The sequence below is a fragment of the Chiloscyllium plagiosum genome, unplaced genomic scaffold (genome assembly GCF_037043375.1).
Source record: "Chiloscyllium plagiosum isolate Xiang-an unplaced genomic scaffold, Cpla_swu_hap1 HiC_scaffold_10, whole genome shotgun sequence".
NCBI classification, from domain to species: domain Eukaryota; kingdom Metazoa; phylum Chordata; class Chondrichthyes; order Orectolobiformes; family Hemiscylliidae; genus Chiloscyllium; species Chiloscyllium plagiosum.
The window spans coordinates 92,109,773-92,137,259 of NW_028270148.1; the positions used below are offsets into that span (position 1 = coordinate 92,109,773).

At 41.2% G+C, this 27,487-nt stretch overlaps 1 protein-coding gene and 1 pseudogene across 4 annotated transcripts in view; one reads left to right on the forward strand and one right to left on the reverse strand.

Annotated features, from left to right (window-relative positions):
• The window catches only part of dhx57 (DEAH (Asp-Glu-Ala-Asp/His) box polypeptide 57), a 122,503-nt gene that overhangs the window by 67,718 nt on the left and 27,298 nt on the right, over positions 1–27,487 (forward strand). For all 4 annotated transcript variants that reach the window (XM_043696379.2, XM_043696377.2, XM_087991551.1 and 1 more), the window contains exons 13-15: positions 18,693–18,809; positions 23,743–23,839; positions 26,632–26,805. In XM_043696379.2, coding sequence (XP_043552314.2) covers positions 18,693–18,809; positions 23,743–23,839; positions 26,632–26,805 — 388 coding nt within the window. The remainder of the gene's footprint in view (positions 1–18,692; positions 18,810–23,742; positions 23,840–26,631; positions 26,806–27,487) is intronic.
• Positions 143–15,404, reverse strand: LOC148149013 (uncharacterized; annotated as a pseudogene).

Genomic DNA, 27,487 nt, shown 5'->3' on the forward strand with positions numbered 1-27,487 from the left:
TAGTGAATATGTGACACAAGAATTGCAATCTTACTTAATGTGATGATCCAATGATGGTAATACTGGACATACCCCTGAATGAAACATAGCTTTATTGATCATATATTTCATTTTTACAATTGGTTATTGTGGTGGTTAGTCACTAAAACATACTCACTTGAGGCCACAGTTGTTCGTAAACAACAGAACGTAATCCTTACGCAAAGAAAAAAAAGACATATGACAGAAAAATCTTTATACAAACAGCCTAACAAAGAATCATGCCAGAGAAATTTCACTCCTATCTGAATTCTTTAAGCTTTTATTCAACTGGCTCTTTTCAGTTTCTTTACTTGGATGGCAGAGACATTTTCACAAGTCTTTTCTGATCAACTGGCATGAACATTGTGCAATCTGATATCCCACACCTTTTCACGTCCAACAATGTGATCAAAATCCAAACTCTCCAGGCTTGGGAACTGCATAGAATATAGAACTTTGGCTAGCTGAACTAAGATCTTGTACTCCTGCTAGGAAAAACTGTTTTGCCTTCAAAACTGATCTCTTGATTCTATTGAATTGAACACTTGAGCCTTCTATTCTGAAGTCAAAACTAAACTAATAGATTATTGGTCTGTTGGAAACTTAACAATACAAGCATTCCATCCATAACATTGCTGGAGTTCTCCTGAGCACTTCACTGCAGTCATATGGTTTCTTAAAATTGATGTATTGGGTTGCTGTTCCAAAAACCATCTTCCAAAAAAATTACCTTCACAGGACAGAGCCACATTGATCTGCCTCTGTTTAAAAACTCAAATCGTCAAGAATCCCATAAGGATAAAGGTTGTGAAAAATGGAAATGTCATTATTGATGACCTTCTCCAGCCCGACAAATCTCATCTACGATCTTTGCATTTCTCTAGTTCTGGCCTCTTGACCATCTCTATTCTAAAATCGTGGTGCAGTCTTTGAATTTCCTCCCAAATTTCCCCACTGCTTTCTTCTCATTTTAAAGTACTTCATAAAAATCTACCTCTCTTGACCAGGCTTTTCGGTATTTGTTGAAGATCTCCTTATGTGGCTTAGTCTCCTACTTGGTTTCGTTACGGTCCTTTGAAGGTCTTGGATGTTTTACTGTGCCATTGCTGCAATATTGTATGTGTTTTATGTGAGAAACAGAACTCGCTCACAAATCAGCCTGAGACAAAGCCTTGGAAACAAGAACATTTATTACGGCCTTGCAAGTACCGGACACTTCTGCAATCAAGCAGAAATGCCCGCGAAAACAGAGCATGTAAGCATTCTTATTCAGTTTGTAAGTTGCGGAATCACTCCTCCCTTTTCCCATCCTATCATAAGCCGAATACCTCACTTGTTTTTTTTATAGTTATTTTCTTATCTGGCCATCCCGCTGTCCTTGTATGTCTGCATTCTTTGTTCCTTGTTTGTCACAGCTTGTTCTTTTATCCAGTTTCTCTTATCATACTATAAGCTTTATTGTGAAATGCCCCTGCTGCTTCTTTTTGTGGTCAGCTACAACCCTTCATAGTTATTTCCTAGCTTAAAATTATTTTCTTTAAAAGACCCTCTATATTCATTAAAGTCTTAGTCTTAAGTATGCTACATGCTACAAGAATTCTGCGACCGTTTGTATAATGTTCCCCTTCCCCTCACTCCACAATGCCCCCTCCCCCACTGCAGAAACTACATTTCTAATCTCCCACAATTCCCCCTTTTTTCTTTTTCTCTAACTGTTGTTTCTGCACTTATTAAGTCTCCTTTAATTAATTTTCTCATGTTCTGCTCTCTTACGCCTTTTGGCGATGAGGTTCACAATCTTACATTTTACATTTGTGTTGTTCGTCCCTCGAACTCTAGAAACATTCTTTGACTTTCTCTTTGTTGCATATCACCTGCTGATTGTACGTACATACCTGAGGTCTCCTGATGACTTATTTGGGTTCCTTCCCCAAGGGATGTCATCAGTCAGCTCATTACCCATTTTAGGACATTGAACCCTACCACCAGACCCACTAATATCAATAATCCATAGATAGCTAGATTGACTAACCACCTTCCCCAGTCAGTCAATGCCCAATTCCCCCATTCCCATTCTTTTTTGTTCCGGTACCGATTACCGGCCTCCCTTATCTTGGCGATTTTGTCTCGCACATGTTTGGAAATATCAGTAATGTTAGAGGAGACCTCAGGTATGTATGTACAACATTCCTCTCCAATTAGTGCACAGGCACCACCCTTCTCGACTAGAATATAATCCAGAGCCATCCTGTTCTGAAGGGTCGTTAGCTTAGTGGCAATCATTTCGGTCGTTATGGCTGCTACTTGGGATTGGGTTTCGGCCAATGCATCAGCAGTATTGTTGGCCAACTCTTCCAGGGAAGCCGCCAACATTTGTATTTCTACTGCTCGAGCGGTCCCATACATAAGTATCAAAGTCCAGAGGAGGCGATCTCCTTCAGTTACTTTCCGGGTTACTCGCCTTCCTCCCTGTTTATTCCGAGGTATTTCTGGGGCTCTCTTTAATAGCCTCAAGTGGGGAATTATATAGGAGAGGTAGCAGCAGCCACTCCAACCTTTCTGGTTTTGAGGTAGTGTCTAAACTGGATGGTCCCAGCACCCATTCCCGTTCTATCCGCCACTCCGAACGTACTTCTCGCCAGGGATAAATGGGTAGGCCTTTAAGCCACACACCCAATATGTCCCATTCAATACTTGGGGAATGGTTGTGGGAGTAGCTGGGCTGGTGTAGACACAAGATGAATTTCCTAATCGGAAGAGTACGGTATCATTCTGAATACAGAAACAAGTGGTATTTACTGCTCCTTTTGGTGGGGAAACTCTAAGGCCATCGATAGCACCCAGAGTTTTCGGGGCTGGTCGAGGGAACCACCCCGCAAAGTTATAATTACCCCTGTCAGATCTCCAAGTTGTATCATTTGAGCCCGAGTCAAATTGTTGTACATTGTACACTTTTCTCTTTGGTAAGTGGTATTACCGTGAGAGGAATTCCAGATTCCCCATGGTGTGGGATCTCCGCACACACCGGACAGTTGGTATGCCCCTTTAGTTTAGCATAATTCTGACTTAAAGCGGTAAAATTATTTTTCCCACCCCCCCCTTGGCAGCTAGCACCAATATTATCGTGACAATATAAAGCTGACCACTCATTTCAGCTCACAACCCTATCTGTCTATTCCCTAACCCTTTGTATGCCAGGGAGGAGTAAGTCCATGCAACACTTACAATTGTTTTTGGATACAGTTTTTTTTAACCAATACTTAATAGTCTCTTATCTCAGTCCATTCTTTTTGCTCAGCTTGACTTTCAGAGGGTTGTCTGTGGGATGTGCTTGCCACTCTGCCGGAGGGGAAGGAGCGTCCACGGGGCCCTTAACACGAGTGTGATGACTCCACCCTCTTCCAGCAGTTCGGGCGACTGTTTCAGTAGTCAGGAGGGTTAGGAACGGTCCCTCCCAGCTTGGCTGCAGTTTGGTTTCTTTCCAGGTCTTTATCAGGACCCAATCACCCGCTCGTATTCTATGTACAGCGAACTCCAGTGGAGGTGTCTGGGTCAACAGACCCTTCTTCCTAAGGACAGACAAAGAAGAGCCGAGCGCCACAATATAGTTCTTTAAAAACTTATCGTTGAACTCTACAGTTGGTAATTGTCCTGTCATTTCCTCATCATTTCCTCTAATTCGGGTTGGCTCAAAAACCTTAAGATACTCCTTAGTCAATTTAACACCGGTAGGTCTAAAACTTAGGGATGACCGTTCCGCTTCCGTGTCCACCAAAAATACTGCCTCCTCCCCTTCAGGTCCCACCTTTTAAATTTATCAAGGGTTCCCGGAAGGAGGAAGGAACCCCTGACTCCCCTAATCTTCATCTAAGGTCATTAGGGAAACGGCTTCCCTTTCTCGTATTAATTCCGGCCATTCCCGTTTAAAATGCCCCACTTTCCCGCAATGGTAACACCCTGCCTGTTGCCTCCTTTCCCGGGTATCTGACCCTTGCCTTTCGTGTCCTCCCCTACTCTTCCTGTTATCCCTTGATCCCATTCTCCTTTTTGTCATTTCTTCTACTGCTGCCGCCATCATTTTGGCTTTCTGTTTCTGCTTCTCATCTTCCCTTTTCACATACACTTTCTGTGCCTCATGTAACAGTTCTTCCATCTGTCTTTCACTCCATCCATCTAATTTCTGTAATTTCTTTTGTATGTCCAGCCGTGATTTAGTTACAAACTGGACCTTTAAGAGTCCCTGTGCTATCGGATTATTGGGATCCATTCCCGAATACTTCCTTGTGGCCTCCTTGAGCCTTTTAAGAAATGCAGAAGGGGTTTCATCCTTCTCTTGCCGTACTTCAAAGGCCTTAACAAAGTTTTATGATCTAGGTGCCGCCTCTTTAATTCCTAATATTACCATTTCTCATAGATCCCACATTGACTCCCTATCTTCTCTGTCATTATTTTCCCAATGAGGGTCAATATTTGGGAATTTCTGTTCTGCTGGAGCCCCTTCTTCCCCAACTGGGTGCTTCTTTTCCCATTCCTATAAAGCCACTCTCCTAATCATACCTTTCTTCCCCTGAAAATAACGTTCCTCAAATTGCCATCCATTCTCCCCAGGTATATAAATTAGGCCCTAGGAATTGATCTAATTGTTCAGCTAGTCCAACCGGATCCTCTATTAAACTTTTAATTTCCTTTTTAAAGACCCTAACTTCACTGCTAGTTAAGGTAGCATTTACATATCCGATGCTACCAATCGGAACCTCTCGTAAGGGACATAATTTTACATTTTCCATTATCTCTGCCCCTCCTTTACGTGTGGTGGCTCGAGTGATTTTGAGCCCCCTAGGTTCTGCATCTTTTAGTTCAGAGTCAGTTCCCCTTTCTGTGTCTGGACTCGGTTCTACTTTGGGAGCTGTAGGCTTGTTCCGGGGAGTAGTATATGGGGGTGGCAAACACGTTAAGGGATCCCATTGTGGCTTCCCTTGTTCATTCTTTTTCTGTTCTTTCCCTGATTCCTCCATATTCATAGGACATAATTTTACTCCCGGGCTCCCTATCCAACAAGTCGCATAATCGGATTCTTTTTGACTGTACGGTTCTTTTCGATTGACATATATATTAAGATCGTGACACAGCCAGTCCTCATCGGACCCATATTTGGGCCAAAAAATACCAGGCGCCTTAATACTTTCTCTAGTCCAAATGAAACAATAGTTTATCATTGTAGCCTTATCTTTCTCCCGCGTCCGGGAGTTGTGTTCCCAATTACTCAACATTTTCCCCAAAGAACTGTCAGGCGAGATATATTCCCTTTAAGGTTATTTACAGATTGATCATTACACAGGCAACTCCCCATGCCTCCTGTTGTTGCTAATTTAATTAATCTTAACAAGGTCAGGTATCACCTTCTTCCACACCCCCTTCAGGGTCCTGACTAGACACCTTACTCGTCCGATTAATCTGACCAATCATATGCTTTTTGAGACTTCAACTGTTCTCCATAAATCACTTTTATGTAAGGATAAAAGAGATTAGTTAGAAACTGATAGTAAGGCAGTCATGACCTGTAAAAAGAACAGGAGTTAACATTTTATTTCATAATCTGTAAAATCCTTAACCTTAAAAGAAATCATGTTAAAATTTCCATAGTAGAAATCAGATTCAAAACAGTCCTGGATCTCAAGCTCTAGGGAACAAAACACAAACATTCAATCACCAACAGACAAATGTGCATTCAAACCAAATCACAAAGGGTTGAACTTTCTATTAGCTGTACAGCTCTTTTCTCCCCCTCCCCCTCCCCCTCACACTCACTCACTCTCTCACTCTCACTCACTCACTCACTCACTCACTCACTCACACTCTCTCTCTCTCTCACACACTCTCACTCACACTCTCTCACTCACTCACTCACTCACTCACTCACTCACTCACACTCACTCTCACTCACTCACTCACTCACTCACTCACTCACTCACTCTCACTCACTCACTCACTCACTCACTCACTCACACTCTCTCTCACACTCTCTCTCACTCACACTCTCTCTCTCACTCACTCACTCACACTCTCTCACTCACACTCACTCACACTCACTCTCTCTCACTCACACTCACTCACACTCACTCTCTCTCACTCACACTCACTCTCTCTCACTCACTCACTCTCTCTCACACTCACACTCACACTCACACTCACACACTCACTCACACTCACACACTCACTCACACTCACACACTCACACTCACACACACTCACACTCACACACACTCACACTCACTCTCTCTCACTCACACTCTCTCTCTCTCACTCTCTCTCTCTCTCACTCACACTCTCACTCTCTCACTCTCTCACTCTCTCACTCTCTCACTCTCTCACTCTCACTCTCTCACTCTCTCACACTCTCACACTCTCACACTCTCACACTCTCACACTCTCACACTCTCACTCTCTCACTCTCTCACTCTCTCACTCTCTCACTCTCTCACACACACTCACTCACACTCACACTCACACTCACACTCACACTCACACTCACACTCACACTCACACTCTCTCTGTCTCATTCTCACACACACACACAGACACTTTGAGCTTCCCGCAACAACTCCTCTAGCTTTTGAATATTCTTCTGGACGTCTGGCCATAAGTTAGTTACGAAGTGCACCCTCAGTAGCCCTTCTGACATGGGCTGTTTTCCATTGATATATGCTTTATTTTATATATCGCCAATTCCCCGTACTTTCGTAAGTCCCAACCACCAAGGCAATACTTAAAGGTCTCTTTTCTTACCTTGGTCTGTGCACAGAGTTACCTGGTCGTTTCGGTGCGCCCCGCCCACGGCAATTCCTGCAGCAAATACTGCTGCCCCCGGTCGCCCGGATATATCCTTTAAGACCTTTCCCTACCCGGGTCTTGTGCACAAGAGTTGCCCGACCAAACCCACTGCGTCTGCCCACCTTGTTTCCAGGGTCTCCCAGTTTGGATCGTACTCTCCCAAACCGCAAACGACAAGCAAGGGAATCGGAGATCACCGAAATCGGCAAGGTGCACCTTCCCCGTCGTCCCAAGAGTGTCGAGCGGTCGGAGATTTGGATCCCGGAACGAGGCCCCCAATTGTGAGAAACAGAACTCACTCACAAATCAGCCTGAGACAAAGCCTTGGAAACAAGAACAATTTATTACGGCCTTGCAAGTATCGGACACTTCTGCAATCAAGCAGAAATGCCCGCGAAAACAGAGCATGTAAGCATTCTTATTCAGTTTGTAAGTTGCGGAGTCACTCCTCCCTTTTCCCATCCTATCATAAGTCGATTACCTCACTTGTTTTTTTTCTAGTTATTTTCTTATCTGGCCATTCTGCTGTCCTTGTATGTCTGCATTCTTTGTTCCTTGTTTCTCACAGCTTGTTCTTTTATCCAGTTTCTCTTATACTATAAGCTTTGTTGTGAAATGCCCCTGCTGCTTCTTTTTGTGGTCAGCTACAACCCTTCATAGTTATTTCCTAGCTTAAAACTATTTTCTTTAAAAGACCCTCTATATTCATTAAAGTCTTAGCCTTAAGTATGCCACATGCTACAAGAATTCTGCGACCATTTGTATAATGTTCCCCTTCCCCTCCCTCCACAACACCCCCTCCCCCACCTGCAGAAACTACACTTCTAATCTCCCACATTTTATTTTCTTGTTCTGGAGTTAGAGTGCATTGTTAAGCCAGTTAGTTAATTTCAGTCAACCAATTAGTGCAAGGGGAACCTATTCCTATATAAGCCATCGGAAGAAAGACGTGTCCTATGAAGCATTTACAGTTCCTTATTGGGGGAAAAAAAAACAAACAGGCCTAATTAACAAAGACGAAGATATCATAGGTTCAATTTTTCTACCATAAAAGTTTGAGATGGAGTCAGACAGCTTGGTACCAGACCTTTCAGTCCAAATTGTCGAGGCCAACCAAGTTTCCCAAACTACTAGGCCCATTTGTCTGCATTTGGCCCACATTCCTCCAAACCTCACTTATTCATGTACCTATCTAAATGTTTTTGAAATATTGTAACTCTACCTACATCTACCACTTCCTCTGCAGTTCATTCCACATACTAACTAACTACTGTGTGAAAATGTTGCCCCTTGGGTTCATTTTAAATCTTTTTCCTCTCACCTTAAAAATGTGCCCCTTAGTTTTGAACTCTCCCATTCCAGGGTAAGACCTTTGCTATTCACCTTATCTATGCCCCTTATGATTTTATAAACTACTATAAGGCCATCCTCAACATCCTGTGCACCAATGAAAGAAAAGTTCCTAGCTTATCCATATAACTCAAACCCTCCAGGCCCAACAATATCCTGGTAAATCTTTTCTCAACCCTTTTTCCAATTTAGTAACATCCTTTCTGTAGCAGGATGACGAGAACTGTACACAGTACTCTAAAAGAGGCCTCTCATCATCCTGTACAACCTCAATGTGACATCCCAACTCCTATACTCAGTGGTCTGAGAAATCATGGCAAGCTTGTTGAATGCAGCCTTAACCACCCTGTCTATTTATGATGCCTGAACCTCTAGATCTCTCTGTTCGACAACACTACTTAGGGTCCTGCCATTAACTGTACAAGTCCTGCCCTTTTCATTTCACCAAAATGCAATAACTCGCATTTATCCAAATTAAATGCCATCTACCACTCTGCACCCCATTGGCAGAATTGATCAAGATTTGTTTGTAATCTTAGATAACCAATGTTGGTGTCATCTGCAAAATTACTAACCGTGCCTCATAAATTCTCACCTAAATTGTCTATATAAATGACAAACAAAAGTGAACCCAGCACCGATACTTACACAATACAGTTGGTCACAGGCCTCCAGTTCGAAAAACAACCCTCCACCACCATCCTCTGTCTCCTACTGTCAAGCCAATTTTGTATCCAATTGGCAAGCTCTCTCTGAATCCCATGTGATCTAACTTTACTAATTAATCTATCACGTGGAACCTTGTCAAAGACTTTACTAAAGTCCATGTAGACAATATCTACTGCTCTGTCCTCATCAATCTTTTTGGTTACATCCGCAAAATAAAAAGTTAGCCAAGTTTGAGAGACTTGATTTCCCACGCACGAAGCCATGCTGAAAATCCCTAATCAGTCTTTGCATCTCCAAATGCATGTAAATCCTATCTCTCAGAATTCCCTCCAACAACTTATCCACCACTAATGTCAAATTCACAGGTCCGTAGTTCCCAGGCATCCCCTTAGAGCCTTTCTTAACTAAAGGCACAACATTAGCCACCCTATGATCCTCTAGCACCTGACCTATTCTATAGAAGTTACAAATATCTGTGCTAGGGGCCCCGCAATTTCTTCCCTAACGTCCCACGACATCCTGGGAGACACTTGATCAGGTCCTGGAGAATTATCCACTTTTTGTCTTTTAAGATCTCCAGCACTTCCTGTTTGTAATGTGGACTGTTTTCAGTCTGAAGTCACATGACACAGGTCATACTCCAACAGGTTTAGTTGAAATCTCAAGCTTTCCTTCGTCAGGTGAAGTGACATGTCACCTGATGAAGGAGCAGCACTCTGAAAGCATGTAATTTCAAATAAAACTGTTGGACTATAATCTGTCATGTGACTTCTGACTTTGTCCACCCCAGTCCAATACCGGTGTCTCCACATCATGACTGTTTTCAAGATGTCAGTATTTATTTCCCCAAGTTCCCTAGCCCACATTTCTTTCTCCACAGTAAAAACTGACATACAATATTCATTTCATATCTCTCCCATCTCCTGTGGTTCCACTCATTGACCTCCTTGGTGATCTTTAAGGCGCCGTATTTTTCCCCTAGTGGCCCTTTTGCTCTTAATGTATTTGTAGAATCGCTTAACATTATCTGCCAAAGCTATCTCATATCCCCTATTTTCCTTCTTGCTTTCCCTCTTAATAATGTCCCCATACCCTTTGTACTCTTCAAGAGATTCACTTGATCCCTGTAGTCTATACATAATATATGACAACTCCTTATTCTTGAGCAGACCTTCAAAATCTTTATTCATCCATTGTTCCCTACTCTTGCTAGCCTTACCCTTTACTCTAACCGGGGCATAATGCTTCTGAATTCTCATTATCTCATGTTTGAAAGTCTCCTACTTGCCAGTCACCCCTTCACCTGTGAACAGTCTGTTCCAATCAACTTTTGAAAGTTCTGTCTCGTAACATCAAAATTTGTCTTACTCCAATTTAGAATTTTAACTTTTACACTAGACCTACCCTTTTCTCCAATTATTTTAAAACTAGTAGAACTACGATCACGAGTCCCTAAGTGCTCCCATACCAACACTTCAGTCACTTGCCGTGCCTTATTTCCCAAGAGAAGGACGTTTTGCTCCTTCTCTAGTAATCTTGTCAAAGATCCAATATTATACAGAATATTGGTTTGCCTAAACTGATACGCAAGATTACAGTGTAATCCAATTTCCCATACAGTCCTTGATCTTTGAAGCTTTTTGTGCATTGAGCACTCTGTCGATCTCTCCTCAATTGTTCAGAAAGTGGGGCTCCTTGCACTTGGTTTCCCTTGTAACTCTGATTGTAGCAACAACATTCCTAGAAATTAATACTATTCTGGCATTGGTATTGCTAACATAGGGTCAACTTTCAAATATGTACTGGTACCGATGATGCAAATTTTATGATCCACTTCCTCAAATGATTCTTGCCTCAGCTCATAAGCCACTTTTTTCACTTTTAATAAACTATTTCAATGGTCTCCTGGCAGACCATCCATCTTGAACCCTCCGATAGCTTCAGCTTATCCCAAAACTTTGTTCTTTGCATCTTATATTGCACCAACCCCCATCTATCTAAATTAAATATACTTTAAACAGATCTAGTAACTCAAATCTCGACATCCACGAGGAGCTGTGGGCCATCATCAACAAGAAAATTGCAATCAAGAATAATCTGAAACCTCATTCGTCAACATATTGCCTAGTGTTTTATCACCAAGCCAGGATGTCAACTCTTGTTCAAGAAGAATGTAGGAGGACATGCTGGGAGCAGTACCAGGCACACCTTATACTGCGTTGTCAGCCTGTCAAAGCTACAACACAGGACTACTTGGATGCTAAACTCCATAAGCAGCATGCAACGGACAGTTAAACAATCTCATAATTAACAGTTAAAATCTAAGCTGTGCAGTTCTGCCATATAGCTGTGAATGGTGGTGAACAATTAAACAATTTGCTGATAAGGAAGCTGCAATTATATTCCTTTCATCAACAATGCTTAACACATCCGTTCAAAAGACATGTTTGAAGCACCTAAACTTCTCAGCATCAGTCTTCAGCCAGTTTGGTTAACTCTTCGTAATATCAAGAACAGCTGATAGTGCTGAATACTGTAAATATTGTAGTCTTTGTCAAAATGCTAGTAATAGTACAGAAGACTAGTGATCCAGAATTAGCTGCACCCCTTGTCAAACTCTTCTAGTTCAGCTACAATACAGGCATCTGTATAATAATGTGGAAAATTTCCTAAGTATGTCATATCTACGTAAAGTAGGAGAAATACAGCCTGGTCAGAGACGGACTTTTTATGCTTTCTTTATGTAGGATCAAAAAATGGATTCTGCGTTCATGTGACCTAGAATTTGTGGATTTACTACTAGTTTGCTTTTGTAGATTGTATTCCAATCAAATCCAAGATTAATCTCTGAATGGCAGAAAGGATGTGCTAGCTCAGGCACCTGTTAAGACACATTCCAGCTACCAAGTGGTGGTCTCTGCGAGCTGTTGCAGCTGGTCATTTTCTGGAATAGCTCACTGAATCTATTGTGCTTGGCTGTGACCAAAATGAGTAAGATTAAAGTTAAGTCTTATCTTCAAACTCAAATTCAATATTGATCTGTAGGTCTGAAGGAATGACTTTGTTCTTAATGGGGTATGGAAGACTACTAAAAGCATTAGTAATAGTCATTAAGGAGCCTGGTTTTCATTGTCCTCCAACATCATACCCTTGCATCTTCACAAGTAGGCATTGTAATGAGGGAGGTGCACTTGTGAAGGTTTCGGTTGATCATTTCTAATGATTTGTGCTTGGTATGATACAATTAAGTTCTTGCCAAATAGGTACATATGAAACCAGTATAATCTGTAAAGTAGAGCAGAGAATTTATCTTTCAAATGTTGGAGCAATTTTCCTAAGTTGCCATAAGGACCAAACATAATTGGCTGGCTGTCCTGTAATAGATATGCTTCAAGGGATGCATCTGGCTTTCAATGCTTGAAGCTTTGAGGCATCATAATATTGAAAAATACATTGGCTGGATGATGAAGCATTTTTGAGAAATTGAAAGATGTGCTGGTTATCTTCCTGCCACGTGTATGAACATAGACGTAGTCATACAGCACAGAAGAGGTCCTTCCACCTAATGAGTCTGTGCTAACCTAACTACACTAATCCCACTTTTCAGCATTTGACCCATAGACTTGAATGTTATGACATTTCAAGTGCATGTTCATGTACCTTTTAAACATTTTGAGGTTTCCTGCCTCTATAATGTTCCCAGGCATTGTATTCCAGATTCCCACCATTCTTTGAGTGAAAAATTATTGGCTCAAATCTCCTGAAAAACACATGGCCTTCACCTTAAAATGATGCTGCCCTTGTTTTTGACCTTTCCACTTAGGGGTGACAGCTGCATTCTATCCACCCTGTCCATGCCCCATATAATCTTACACTGCAATCAAGCCTTTTCTGCTTGAAAGAAAACAGCACAAGCCTATCTAGCCTCTCTTCTTTACTAAAATGCTCTAACTCGGGCCACATCCTGGCAAATCTCCTTTGCACCTCTTCCAGTGCAATCACATCTTTCCTGGAGTGTTGCGATCAGAACTGCATTCAGTGTTCCAGCTGTAGACTCTCCAAAATTTTGTACGACTCCATAACAATCTTCCTGCTCTTATAATCTGTGTCATGACTGGCTAAAAGCAAGTATCCTACTTGCGGAACGTTTCAGGGAACACCTCTGGGACACCCGCACGAATCAACCCAACCATCCCGTGGCTGAACACTTTAACTCCCTTCCCACTCCGCCGAGGACATGCAGGTCCTTAGCCTCCTCCATCGCCAGACCCTGACCACGTGACACCTGGAGGAAGAGCGCCTCATCTTCTGCCTAGGAACCCTCCAACCACACGGGATGAATGTAGATTTCTCCAGCTTCCTCATTTCCCCTCCCCCCCACCTTATCTCAGTCCCCACTCCCGGATTCAGCACCGCCCTTTTGACCTGCAATCTTCTTCCCGACCTCTCTGCTCCCACCCCCTCTCCGGCCTATCATCCTCACCCTCACCACCTTCCACCTATCATATTCCGAGCGCCCCTCCCCCAAATTCCCTCCCCCTACCTTTTATCTCAGCCCGCCTGGCACACCAGCCTCATTCCTGAAGAAGGGCTTATGCCCGAAACGTCGATTCTCCTGCTCCTCGGATGCTGCATGGCCTGCTAAGTTTTTCCAGCACCGCATTTTTCAACTCTGGTCTCCAGCATCAGCAGTCCTCACTTTCTCCTAGTTAAATTCCATCTACCACTGATCTGTCCATCTAACCAATTCTTCTATATCTTCCTGTAACCTTAGACCTCCTTCCTCAATTAACCAACCATCCAATTCTCGTGTACTTCTCAATCCTCGCCACAATCTCATCTATATCATGTATATATAACATGAACAGTAAGGGACTCAGAAACAGAAGCAGAAATTGCTCATCTGTAAAGAGAAGTCAGAGTCAAGGTTTCAGTTCAAGTGTTGAGAGTGTGTTGCTAGAAAAGCACAGCAAGTCAGGCAGCATCTGAGGAGCAGGAAAATTTATGTTTCGGGCTACAGCCCTTCATCAGTTCAAGTGACCCTTGCTCAGAACTGATTGTAGCTCGGAAAATGTCAGTTTATAAGCAGAAGATAGGGTGAAGGGAGGGGTAACGAGTAACTGTAACGAGTAAATGATGTGGGGATAGAACCCTAAGAGAGATGAACAGTTGGACAGACAAAGGACTTGATAATGATCTGGCTGTGAGGATGAATGGCTATTAATGGAGACTGTTAGTGGCTAAGAATGGGTTGTGTGTAATAACAGACTGTGATATCAAGACCTGGTATGTGGGGCTTGTGGTAAGGACATGGGAGGGCTCACGCCCTAAAGGTCTTGAACTTAATATTGAGTCCGGAAGGCTGCAGGATCCCCAAGCAGGAACTGAACTCTCAAATGTCTCAGGGCAGAAGTGGGTACTGCAGATGCTGGAGATTAGAGTCAAGATTAGAGTGGTGCTGGAAAAGCGCAGCAGGTCAGACAGCATCTGAGGAGCAGGAAAAATCGATGTTTCAGGCAAAACTCCTTCATCAGGAGTCTCCATTTTATCCCTCTGTGTAAATTTCAGGCACAACACAATATTGAACTCTTTCTTCCATCACCTTCACCTCCATGCCTATTTCTTTGGATAAGAGTCCTCTCCCTGTCTCATAGACCCCTTTTCTCACCTCCAACGTTCTCCTGCCACTTGGATCCCTCCCTCTGGCCTTTTATTTGCACTCGACCTGTTCATTGAGAAATGTCAACATGACTTTAGTCACCTCGATTTCTTTGTGCCCCTTACCCATTCCAGCCTATCCTCCTGGGAACTGATTGCATTCCATTCTCTCAGATCCAACCTGACTTTGTAATTAAACTTGCTGATAAGGGTGGTGCTGTGGTAGTCCAGCAGAATGACCTCTATGTTGTAGATGCTGAGCACCAGCTCTCAGATACCACTTCCAATCTCCCCTGGACCATGGCCCTGCAATGGAAAATCAGGCCATTGTGTCTACTACAGTAACCAATCTCATTTCATCTGACCACCATCACCGCCACCCCACCTCCCTGCCAAAACTGCCTCCAAGTGGATCGACCCCCAACCCGACTTCCCAAAATCCACAAACAGGACTGACTGGATAGACCCATTGTTTCTGCCTGCTCCTACCCCACAGAACTGATCTCTTCTGACCTTGACTTTGTCTTTTCTCCCCTGGTCCAGTCCCTGCACACTAACATCTGCAATTCCTCTGATGCCTTCCACCAGTTTAAGAATTTTCAGTTTGCAGGTTCTAGACACCACCACTTTACCAATGAAGTGCAATCCCTTTACACATTCATTCCCCATCAGGATGGTCTCTGGGCTCTCTGCTTCTCATGGAACAAGCGCCTGTACTGTCCCCACTCACCACCCGCCTCCTCCACCTGACTGAGCTTGTCCTCGCCCTGAACAACATTTCTTTTCACATTTCTCATTTTCTTCAGGTCAGAGGGTGGATGTGGGTACTTGCATTGGCCCCAGTTATTCTTTGCGGAGTATGTAGAACATTCCATGTTCCAGTTCTGTTCCAGCCCCCACCTACAACTCTTTCTCTGGTATATTGATGATATCATCAGTTCTGCCTCCCTCTCTTGTCCAGAATTGGAAATATTGATTGATTTTGCTTCTGGTTTCCACCCTGCTTTCACCTTCACCTCGTCCATCTCTGACTCCTCCCTCCCTTTCCTTGACATCTGATTCCATTTCTGGGGATAGTCTGGCCACCCATATCCACTACAAATCTACGGACTCCAATAGTTGCCTGGATTATACATCCTTGCTCCCTGCTTCCTGTAAAGGCTCTATTCTATTCTCCCAGTTCCTCCATCTCCATCCCATTTGTTCCAATGATGCCAACTTCAACAAGGGAGCCTCCTAAATGTCCCTACCATCCCACCAGATCCAGAGGACCATTAGCTGCCATTTCCACCATCTCCAGCGAGATGTCACTGCTGGACACACGTTACCCTCCTATCTGTAGTCAGCCTTCCACAGTGACTGTTCCCTCCTGGAACTTCCTTCACTCCCAACACTACCCCACAGCCTCATGGCACCTTTCTCTGCAACCGCAGAAGGTGTTAGATCTGTCCAATTACTTCCTCCCTCATCAGAATCCAAGTGCCCAAACACACCTTCCAGGTGAAGCAGCACTTCCCACAATCTAGTCTACTGCATTTATTGCTCACATGTGGTCTCCTCAACATTGGAGAAAAGAAGCGTACACTGGGTGATCGCTTCACAAAACACTTGCGTTCTGTCTGCAAAAAAAGACAACTCGCAGTTGCCTGCCAATTCACCGTGTTCCCTGGCCGAAATCTCTGTCCCAGGCTTGCTGCCGTTTTCCAGTGAAGCTCAGGACAAGCCAGAAGAACAGCATTTCAATTTCTGCTTGGGGACCCTGTAGCCTTCTGGACTCAATATCGACTTCAATAACTTTAGGGCTTGAGCTCTTCCATCTCCCATGTCCTTAACGAAACCTTCACACACCAGATCTTGTTATCACATCGTCTGCTATGACATACTACCCATTGTTAGCCACTAATAGTCCCCATTAATAGCTATTCACCCTCAGCCAGATTGTTATCCACTTCTCTGTCCGTCCAACTGTTCCTCTCTCGTTCTTTGAGTGCTCTCCTCACCTATCATTTTTCAATTCCCTCTCTTTCACCCCCCCCACCCCATCTTCTGCTTATAAACAGAAATTTTCCTAGCTATAGTCAGTTCTGCAGAAGTCACTAAACCCAAAATGTTAACTCTGATTTCTCTCCACAGATGCTGCCAAGACCAGCTGAACTTTTTCAGCAATTTCTATTTTTGTTTCTGATTTACAGCATCCGCAGTTCTTTCTGTTTTTAAGTTAGGGACCCAACATTGATCCCTGTGGTACACCACTGTACACCAGCCTCCAGTCACAAACTGCTTTCCACTACAACTTCTGTCTCCTACAATTAAGCTGACTTTGGATTAGTCTCATCAAATTGCCCTGGATTCCATGTATGTTTACCTGCTTTATCAGTTTCCCATGTGGGAACTTATCAAAGACTTCGCTGAAATCCATATGAACTACACCAACTACGCTTTACGCACCAACACACCTGATCACCACCTCTCAAAATTCAGTCAAATTTGTTAGGCATGACTGCGCTGTATTGACTATTCCTGATCAAACCTTGCTTTTCCATGTGGAGATTATTTCTCTCCTTCAGAAGTCTGCCCAATAGTTCCTTGCCACTGATGTGAAACTCACTGGTCTATAATTCTCTGGTTTATCTCGAATATCCTTCTTGAAAGGTGGAATTATATTAGCTGTCTCCAGTGCTGTGGCACCTCCCCATGGCCACTGATAACGTAAAAAATTAGATCTGAGCCCTTGTAATTTCCTCCCTCGACTCTGACAGCAGCCTGGGATACAACTCATCTGGACCTGGGAATTTGTCCATTTTTAAAGCAGCCAGAATCTCCAATGCCTTCTTGCTCTCCAGGTCAATTTGCTCAGGAACCTCATTGTTCTCCTCCCTAAATTATGTATCTACATCCTCCTTTGCCCGAGTGAAGATAGAATTTGTCCACAAGATTTGCTGAGATGATCCTTGTGCTGATCAGAATGCTACTTCTCAAATTCCCTTCTCCAAATACTTTTAGGTGTCTGCAAGAGGCATTGGGTGACTGATTCCAACTTATTAAGGTCTTTTAACTTAACAATTAAAAGTCACACTTTATAGCAACTGGAAAGGGGAAATAAACTGGATATCTTCAAGCAAGAGGTGTTTTTCACTGCAGAAAAAAGAGCTATTGCCTTTGCAAAAATCCTCCCAGAAATGGATTTATAGCCTCAAGCTTTTTAGCTACCTGGGAGCTAATCTCAGTTGTTGAGAGGCAGAGTGTTTTTGTCATTGGTAACTGGTCACTAGTCTGCAGATCAATCAGCTACGTTGTTGCCCACCAAAGCTCCATTCATACACACGCCTTGGTTCCAGCTGGTCTGTAGACCAGACTTTTACTGCTGCTTGAACAAGTAACTGTGTAAAATAGATGGAAATGTGTTGCTGGAAAAGCGCAGCAGGTCAGGCAGCATCTAGGGAACAGGAGAATCGACGTTTCGGGCATTAGCCCTTCTTCAGGAATGGCCGAATGCCCGAAACGTCGATTCTCCTGTTCCCTAGATGCTGCCTGACCTGCTGCGCTTTTCCAGCAACACATTTCCATCTCTGATCTCCAGCATCTGCAGACCTCACTTTCTCCACTGTGTAAAATAGTACAAGTGTCAGGTTACCTTAAACACGTGCAGCAATTCTTTAACAATCCTTGGTTTTTAAAACTGTTCCTTTTCCTATTAAGTTCTCAATTAAAAATACAAAAATGAAAAAATGCAATTTTACATCAGTATAATTTTTCTCGCACGCCAAATTATCCAGGAAGAATTGTCCACTTGTAGAATTGCATCTAATGTTGGATACCGTGCCGTAAATTTTGCAAATGTTTCCTGGTTTTGGTGCTAGTGAGGTGCTAGGTTTGTAGGCCATACTTTTCAAAGACTTTTGAAATCATGATAAATGTCATGTTCTTTTGACTGTACACAGCAAGTAATGTACAGGTACTGACCATGCCTTACCAACCCGCATAGCAAAACTGCCTCCGTTAATATTATGAAGGTGAGAGGTAGCATCTTGTGCATTTCTATTCATGTGCAAGTAGACTATGTGAACGACGAAGCAACCAGCAGTGATATATATAAGTTTGTTTTAGGCAGTAGCTGTACTTCTGTCTAACTATGTTGGTAAATCTGTTTCTTTTCCTTTCAGGGATTAGTAAGTCAGTATTAAAGACTATGGCTAGAATGGACCTGGATAAGATCAATTTGGACCTAATAGAAGCTCTGCTTGAGTGGATAGTGGATGGAAAACACAATTACCCTCCAGGTAAGTGGAGTCAAATCCAGTCTGCTATTCGTATATAGTTGCAGTTACTTAGAAAAGATGTTGAAGTGGTCATTGACCAACATGTGCCCAATGCTTGAATCTTGCAAACTTTGAAGGTCATTGTGGCTTAGGATAAAGTGTATAGAGATACAGGAGGTAAGCTGTTGGGCTTGAGTTGAAACCTGTTCTGTGTTTCCTGTAAGATGATTGCCGTGAGACTTTTGGTTGAATAAGAATATTTACTGAGAACAAATTTGGAAAGGCTATGAGAAAATTGAGAATGAATGAAAGAATTGCATTCTAATATATTCCTTGACCTCTGAGCATAACACAACCTTTTACAACTAGTTGTTCTTCTCCAGAAAGCGTGTCTGTGAAGGATACAACCGGAGCCAAGCCTTGTATTCTTTCTTATTGATTTACAGAGTTAAGCACTACAAATATACACCTCTTAACGCAACAACTACTGTTTTCACTTGTGTCTTCTTTTGGGCTTAAGTGAATCCCTACAATTAATATATGAAAGACATTTTTTTCTCTTTAAATAAAAATTAGAGCTAATATGCACAACTGAAATTTCAAACAAATTGAATCAAAAATATAATTTTGTACAAGCTTTATATTGTGGGTGCCCCTGTTCTAAGACCCTAACAAATTTATTTGTACATTCACTGATTTTTGTAAAACAGGTGATTAATTCTGACATTGACTGTGGAAAATGAGTTTCCCTCGAGGCAAAATATTTGCAGCAGCTTTTTGAAATTTTCTTAGCTTCCAGAACTCATGGACAATATTTACCATTTTCAAGATGTATTACGAAAGCTATTACACTTTAGTACCCATCAGAATGTGAATATTATGTGGAATATTATTAAAAATTATTAGTTTAAGTTCTGTATGACACGTAAAGATCGGACATTAAAAATGTTCCTCTCGATATAATATTGTGTTTTCTCTTACAACACTCTTCGAAGTTTTTTTTGTGTCGTACTTAAATGAGTAGATCAAACGGGCATTTTGACTGGGATAATCAGAGTATAGAGGCAGAGAGGGGAAAGAATAGCTAGAGTATTATTAGGGAGCATAGGTTTAAGATAAAAGGAAGTAAGTTTTAAAGGAGATGTGAGAGCCAAGTCTTTTACACAGAGCAGGGTATGTGCCTGGAATGTATTGCCAAGGAGGAGGTAGAAGTGGACACAATAGCAACATTTAAGAGGCATCTTGATGGATACATGAATAAATAGGGAATAGAGGGGTAAGTTTCATTTCCTAAGACTAAATCCCCTCTAGTTGAGCTTGTTACATGCTGGTAAAATGGTTCTCTTGATGCAGTTCAAGAATATTGTGCCCTCTGGGTCTTTCATATTGCTTGTATCACAGTTGATGTTGGGTAGTTAAAGCCCCTATTACTACCCTATTGTTTTTGAACACAGAAATTTGCTTCCATATTTGCTAATCTCTCTGCTTCCCACTATCTAGAAGTCTATAGTACACTTCTAGAAGTGTGGCTGCCACTTTTGTATTCCTGATCTGAACCAATATGGCTCCACTTGATGATTAAGTTACTATATCATCCCTCCCTGCAACTGTATTTGATTCTTTAACCAATTACTCTCTGTTCTGATCTCCTCTTAATCTCCTGCATCACTCATTGGTCCAGTTAGTTGGAGACCAAACAAAGATGGGAGTCCTGACACATTTATTACATGGAAATTGCCTGGGAAGTTGTAACTTCCAATGGCCTGTTACCCAATGTCTTAAACCCTCCAAAAACATCTCCTACTCTGTTACAGTCAGAGACTTTGGAGGAGTCTGACTTATTTACTTTTAAAGATAGCCAGAAAAGGGTTAAAGAGATTAAAAGCTGTTCTGATTTCTGGTTAACTATGTAAGATATATCCACCTCCACCCTTGACTCACCAGTCAACCCCACCCCCCGTCCCTTTCCATGACTTCTCAGTATATTAGCACTTCTATTTCACCCTTTAAAAATTCATTTGACCTACTGTATCTCCTCACACATTTGCCACTGAACTCCCACAACCATTTGTCTGCTTGGCCACTTGGCATCCTACCCCTCACTTACCTTACACACTTGTATTCTGTCCTTAGCTGTCGAAATGACTTTAGGACCTTTAAACATGAATTAAGACAATTATTGCTGTTATGGTGAGACATGGTTTTTGTGATGATTCACTCACTGTTGCTTGCTGGACTACCCCTGCCTTGTAGTCTAGCTGGAAAACGCCTGACAGCAAACTGACGGGCAATTTTGTTTTGTCTGATTTGGATGGAAATAAAAAATATGGATCTGGATCAAAAAAAATTCAAGAATTATTTTCTCCTCACTGAAATGACTTGCTACTAATTATCTTCTCTCCAAGACCAACTTGTCAAGGTGTAGTTTCAACATTTATTTTGGGTGGTTTGTCAAACTTTTGGACAGGGTGTAGAGATTTTCTAGTATGATACTAAGAATGAAGAATTTCTGTTGTATAAACTTTGGGATTGTTCTCAGAGCAGAGAAGGTTAAAGGGAGATTATATTCAAAATTCTGAGGGATTTTCCTAAAACAAATAACAAGAAATTGTTTCCATTGTGAGGAGAATCAGAACACAGATTTAAGACAAATGGCAGCTTGACTGGAGGAGAGCTTAGGGGAAATGTTTCTAATGTCCACAAGTTATAACGAACTGGAATGCACAGCTTGAAAGCATGGTGGAAACAGATTCACAAGTAACTTCTAAAAGGGAATTAGATATATAATGAAAAGGAACCTTTTGCAGGGCTATGGGACAAGGTCAGGGAATGGCATTACAAGATAGCTTTTTCAAAGTTCCAGCATTGATGTGTTGAGCTCAATGGTTTCATTCAGTTCTATACAGTTGTATGAAAATGTTGCCTGACCCTTTCGACTATTCTATTCTTTCAATTCTTTACTTCTGATAGATAAACAAGCTATCTCATGCTGTTTTGTCTTTTGATGACTTTAAAATGTTGCTGAAAATGGTTTTAATTTTTCCAAATACAATTCCAGATCTGCTGAGTTTATACTAAATAGGGAAATTATTTGTCTTTTTTTCCCTTCCATTTGGTAAACTTAGGTCACATGGGATTCAGGGTGAGCTTGTCAATTGGATACATAATTGGTTTAACGAGAGGAGACAGAGTGGGAGCTTTTTGGACTGGATGCCTGTCACCTGCAGTGTTCCACACGGATCAGTTCTGAGTCCTTTTTTGTTCGTCATTTATTATAAATGATTCAACTGAGAATATAGAAGGCATGGATAGTAAGTTTGTGGACAACAACAAAATTGGTGGCATTGTAGACAGTGAAGAAGGTTTTCTAAGATTACAAAGGGATCTTGATCAAATGGGTCAATGGACTGAGAAATGGCAGTTGGAGTTTAATCTGGATAAATGCGAGGTATTGCATTTTGGTACAACAAACAAGGGTAGGGTTTATACAGTTAATGGTAGGGCCTTGGGTAGTGTTGTAGAGCAGAGAGACCTGGGGTGCAGGTACGTAATTCTTTGAATTTTGGCGTCACATTTAGACAGGGGTGGTTAAAAGGCATTTGGCACACTTGCCTTCATTGCTCAGTCCTTTTGAGTAGAGAGGTTGGGAAGTCATGTTGAAGTTGTACAGGACATTGGTAAGGCCTCTGCTGGAATACTGTATCCAGTTCTGGTTACCCAGTTATAGGAAGGATATTATTAAGATGGAGAGGGTTCAGAAGAGATTTATCAGGATGTTGCTGGGTATGGAAGGTTTGAGTTATAAAGATAGGCTGGGATCTTTTGCACTAGACTATAAAATAATAAGAGGTCGAGATAGAGTTAATGGTAGTTGTCTTTTCCCTTAAATGGGGCCTTTCAAGACTCTGGGACACTTCTTGTTTAAGGTGAGAGGAAAAGATTTTAAAAAAGACATGAGGGGCAAATTCTTTACACAAAGGGTGGTTTGAGTGTGGAATGAACTTCCCGAGGAAGTGGTGGGTGTAGGTACAATTACAATGTTGAAAGGACATTTGGATAAGCTCATGAATAGAAAGGTTTGGCCAGGAGCAGGCAGGTGGGAGTAATTTAGTTTGGGATTATGTTCAGCATGGTCTGATTAGACCGAGGGGTCTCATTTCCATGCTCTATGACTCTGACTTAAAGTGGTACAATGAATTGCCTGTTTTCTTTTATTAAGGATGCTTAATTGCATGAACATTATTCCAATTTAGAAATATTCAGGCAGTTGCGACGGTAAAAGTGTGAGAATAACGGGAGTAATATTTTCATATATGGTGTGTTAGGTTTTATTGGTAGAAGAATTGAGTTTTGGAGCCATGATGTCATGTTGCAGCTGTACAAAGCTCTGGTGTGGCCACACTTGGAGTGTTACGTACGTTTCTGGTCACTGCATTATAGGGAGAATGTGGAAGCGTTGGAAACGGTGCAAAGATGATTTACTGGATGTTGTCTGGTATGGAGGGAAGGTCTTATGAAGAAAGGCAGAGGGACTTGGGGCTGTTTTTATTAGAGAGAAGAAGGTTAATAGGTGACTTAATAGAGACATGCAAGATGATCAGAGAATTAGATAGGGTGGACAGTGAGAGCCTTTCACCTCAGATAGTGATGGCTAGCACGAGGGGATATAGCTTTAAATTGTGGGGTAATAGATATAGGACCGATGTCAGAGGTAGGTTCTTTACTCAGTGTAGTAAGGGCGTGGAAAGCCCTGCCTGCAACAGTAATAGACTCTCCAACTTTAAGGGCATTTAAATGGTCATTGGATAAACATATGGATGATAATGAAACAGTGTAGGTTAGATGTGCTTCAGATTGGTTGCACAGGTCGGTGCAACATCAAGGGCCGAAGGGCCTCTGTTATGTTCTATGTCTTTGTTGATAATTTAATTTTAATGTTATTTTATTTTAATAGGTGCTGTTTTAATATTTTTGCCTGGCCTGGCAGAAATCAAGTTACTATACGAACAACTTCAGTCTAACCCTTTTTTCAACAACAGGCGTGACAAAAGGTTTGTGATTTGAAGAAGTAAAGGGAGCTCATTATTTGGGACAGTATTGAATGCTCTACTTTCAGTGATGTTGAAGTCATGAAAAGGAATCCACAAGGATTCACTAAATTGAACCCAAGGATAAAGGGTTTTAATTATGAGAAAAGTTTAGAAAATCATGGGCTTTTTTTACTAAATATTTTGATAATTGGTAATTAATAATTGAGTTGGCAGGAGACCTAGGACTGTCATTGAAAGAAAAAGGTTAAATAAGATTTATTACAGTTTTACTTCAAGACTTAATGGTCACATGGCCAAACAGATTGATTATCAAACTGAAAATCTGGCTATGGCGGGCAGTATGAGTAGAAGTGTCGCCTGGTCTGTTACGTTTGATGCAGAGTGGCACCCCTCAATTTATAGTCTAGGGACAGGTTTGTGACTTGTTCCAGGAGAAAACTAGCTATGGAAACGGTTGTTAGAATGTACTTTGTCTGCCTAATCCACCACTATGTTTGGGAAAAGAAATGATATCCATTAGACCGCCCAAAACAATGTTGAGTATATATTTGAAAAAGAAAAATGAAGAGGGATGGGGTAAATGTACTAAGTGAGTGGGTTACTTAGCTTCCTCGACTAAATTTCTATTACCTTAAAGAACAGAATGACTATAAATGTTGAATTTCTTCTTTTAAAATGCCCCAACCTTGTAGTGTTTACTGTTTGTTTGTAAGTAGATTTTAACCATAGTGAAAATTACATTGAGATGTGTCTTGTGTATGTTGTGATGAAAATTCCAAATGGCTGTCTTTCCTTAAATGGAAGGGAGTAAAAGGGAACAACAGGGACGCTACCTGAAGCTAATCTCTAAATACAGGGTTCTAACAAGATGGGAAATAGTTACCTTTCAAAAAGAACTAATGTATCAAAAAAGAATGATTTGGTTTGAAAGGATTAAGATTGTAGGCGAAGAAAAGATTGAGGGCGATGAGTAATTTGTGATGAAAGGTGTGTGATTTTATATAATATACACTCCTAGGCATTTTAATATCTTTTTTGGGTTTGGATTTATTGGCAAATGGGTGGGTTGCTTTTGTGTAGTATTTTAAAAATATATAATTAAGTCAGAGTCTTTCTGGAACTGTAACCTAACCCAGTATGTATCAGAGATCAGGCAAGTCTAGAGTGTTAATGGAAGATTGTTTTTACTATGATGGTTTATGACAGGTGGGGTAAATTTGAAGGCCATTAGCTCGTTTTTGTTTCAGGATAATCAAGGTTTGGTTTCACTTTCGAAAACGAGTGACTGAAATCTCCTCGTCAGATTTGGAGGAGACCTAACATGAGTCAAAAGCATATACTGTTTATTTCTTAGAAAGGAATTCAGGAAACTTTAGGGAAAGCACAGTTAATTCAGTGTAAAAAATTTGTTTGTTTTGAAACAAGTTGAAAATCTTAATTTTATTAAAGCTGAGAAGATCTAAATTTTCAATTTTGAGAATATTTATGTAATAAAACTTCACAGTTCACATGAAAAAACTGGGAAGAAACAGTTAAATCAAGCTTAAAGATTTGACATAGTAGGAAAATGTCACTGGATTTGATCTTCTGTAACAAATAGCTTCTGAAAATGCAAAGAAACTTTATTTTACGGTGTACTGTATTTTAAGATCTTTCAGAGCTGCATTCTGTATTTACATAGCTTGGTTTTGTGATATAAATATCTGTTTTATTGTTAAAGAAAATCTGCAGCCTATGTTTCAGTGAATGATCATTTTAACTAAAATTAGAAAAAAATAATGAAGCCATGTTTCATCCTGTGACCTGTCCAGCTGTATGATTAGGTGGGGTCATAATAAGTTCCATAATTTTGAAACTTGGTGTATAAATGACCAAGAGGTTGTGTCATTAATCTTGATTTCAATACTGAAATCTAAGGCAGATAAAGAGCATGAGGGATGATAAATTTGGAATTTAGAAAATTTTGGTGAAGCACTAGCCATATTAATATTATAGAATGAAAGCAGAAGTCACATTCTAATGGTGAGAGAAATTACCAATTGAACCACAAGCCTTTTCCTGTATCCTGGTCAGCATTGTAAGATATTTGCTAGAAAACTGTAGGCAGCTATGATTGGAGTATTCACATCTTAAATAGACTTTGGTTTGGTTTAGACTCCCAAGAAAAAGCAAGTGTTAACCAAAATTATGGGCAGCTGATCCTCTACATGATGAGTTTTTAATCCCTTCAGATTGTAATAAGTGGTTGATCCACAGAGCCTAAAAAGTCTCATAAAAAGAAAGCCAGAGGAGAATTATCAGGGTTCCAGCACCTGGCTTCAGACCAACAAATGTTACCTTGCGGCACCAGGGACCCAGGTTCAGTTCCAGCCTCTGGCGACTGTCTGTGTGGAGTTTGCACATTCTCCCTGTGTCTGTTTCCTCCCACAGTCCAAAGATGTGCAGGTTAGGTGCATTAATCAGGGGTAAATGTAGAATAATGGGGAATGGGTTTAGGTGGGATACTCTTCGGAGGGTTGGTGTGGACCTGTTGGGCCGATGGGCCTGTTTCCACACTGTCGTGATTCTATGCTTCTACAAATTCATGCAATTCCAGTATTTTGAGCAGAGAGAGTTTGGCACAGCGATATGTGATTTTCTAAACAAATTTTATTTGTGGATATTTAATAAATTTAATTTAGTCTTATTATTTTTATGTTTTATTTATACAGAATATTTCAAATAACTTTACCATTTTCAAAGTATTACTGATAAACGTTTTTCGGTGAAATAAACTGACTATTCCCTTCCAGGTGTGTGATACATCCACTGCACTCTTCACTGTCCAGTGAGGAGCAACAAGCTGTCTTCTCACGCCCTCCTAAAGGCACTACCAAGATTATAATTTCCACCAACATTGCTGAAACGTCAGTTACCATTGATGATGTTGTTTATGTTATTGATTCTGGGAAGATGAAAGAAAAGAGGTACAGAATAATATACATATCTTTTTAAGAATTTATATATAATATGTTCAGACCTTTTGGAGACAGTGAAGCATGGGTTAAGGTGTCATCTTTTAAACTCTTAGCAAAATTTTAATTCCTTATAGACTACCACCTTGTGCTCAGGGTTATTATGATTGATTTGAATTGTTATTAATCCAGACATAATAAACTTGTGGCTGTAGATTACACACTCATTGAGATGTGGATTTTTAAGAACGCTGATGTTCTTTGTTTGTGATAAACTGAGTATATATGTGAGTGCTTATGAATCTGTGGCAAAAGAACCAGAGAAGAATTGTGAAGACATTCCTTCATGCACAGCCAGAAAAAATGGTGAAAATGAAAACTTTGCAGGGCTATGGAGAAAGAGCAGTGGTGTAGGACTAATTAAGTTGCTCTTTCAAAAACATAATAGTCCTAGTCAACTCTGGTGCTTTGGAAACATCATTGTTGATTGTCAACAGTAATTGAGAATATTTTTGACACAAAGAACTGGCCTGAGGGCTATCTGCACCAAACTGAAGTAGAAAGAAACCTTCAACAAAATTGTAGCATTTGGAAGCAGTTTTAAACGGATGAAGAGAGGTAATGAGATCCCAAATGGTACAGACCACAGGGCAGAAAATAGTAAAAAGTTGGATATGAATACAGAAGTCCAGAG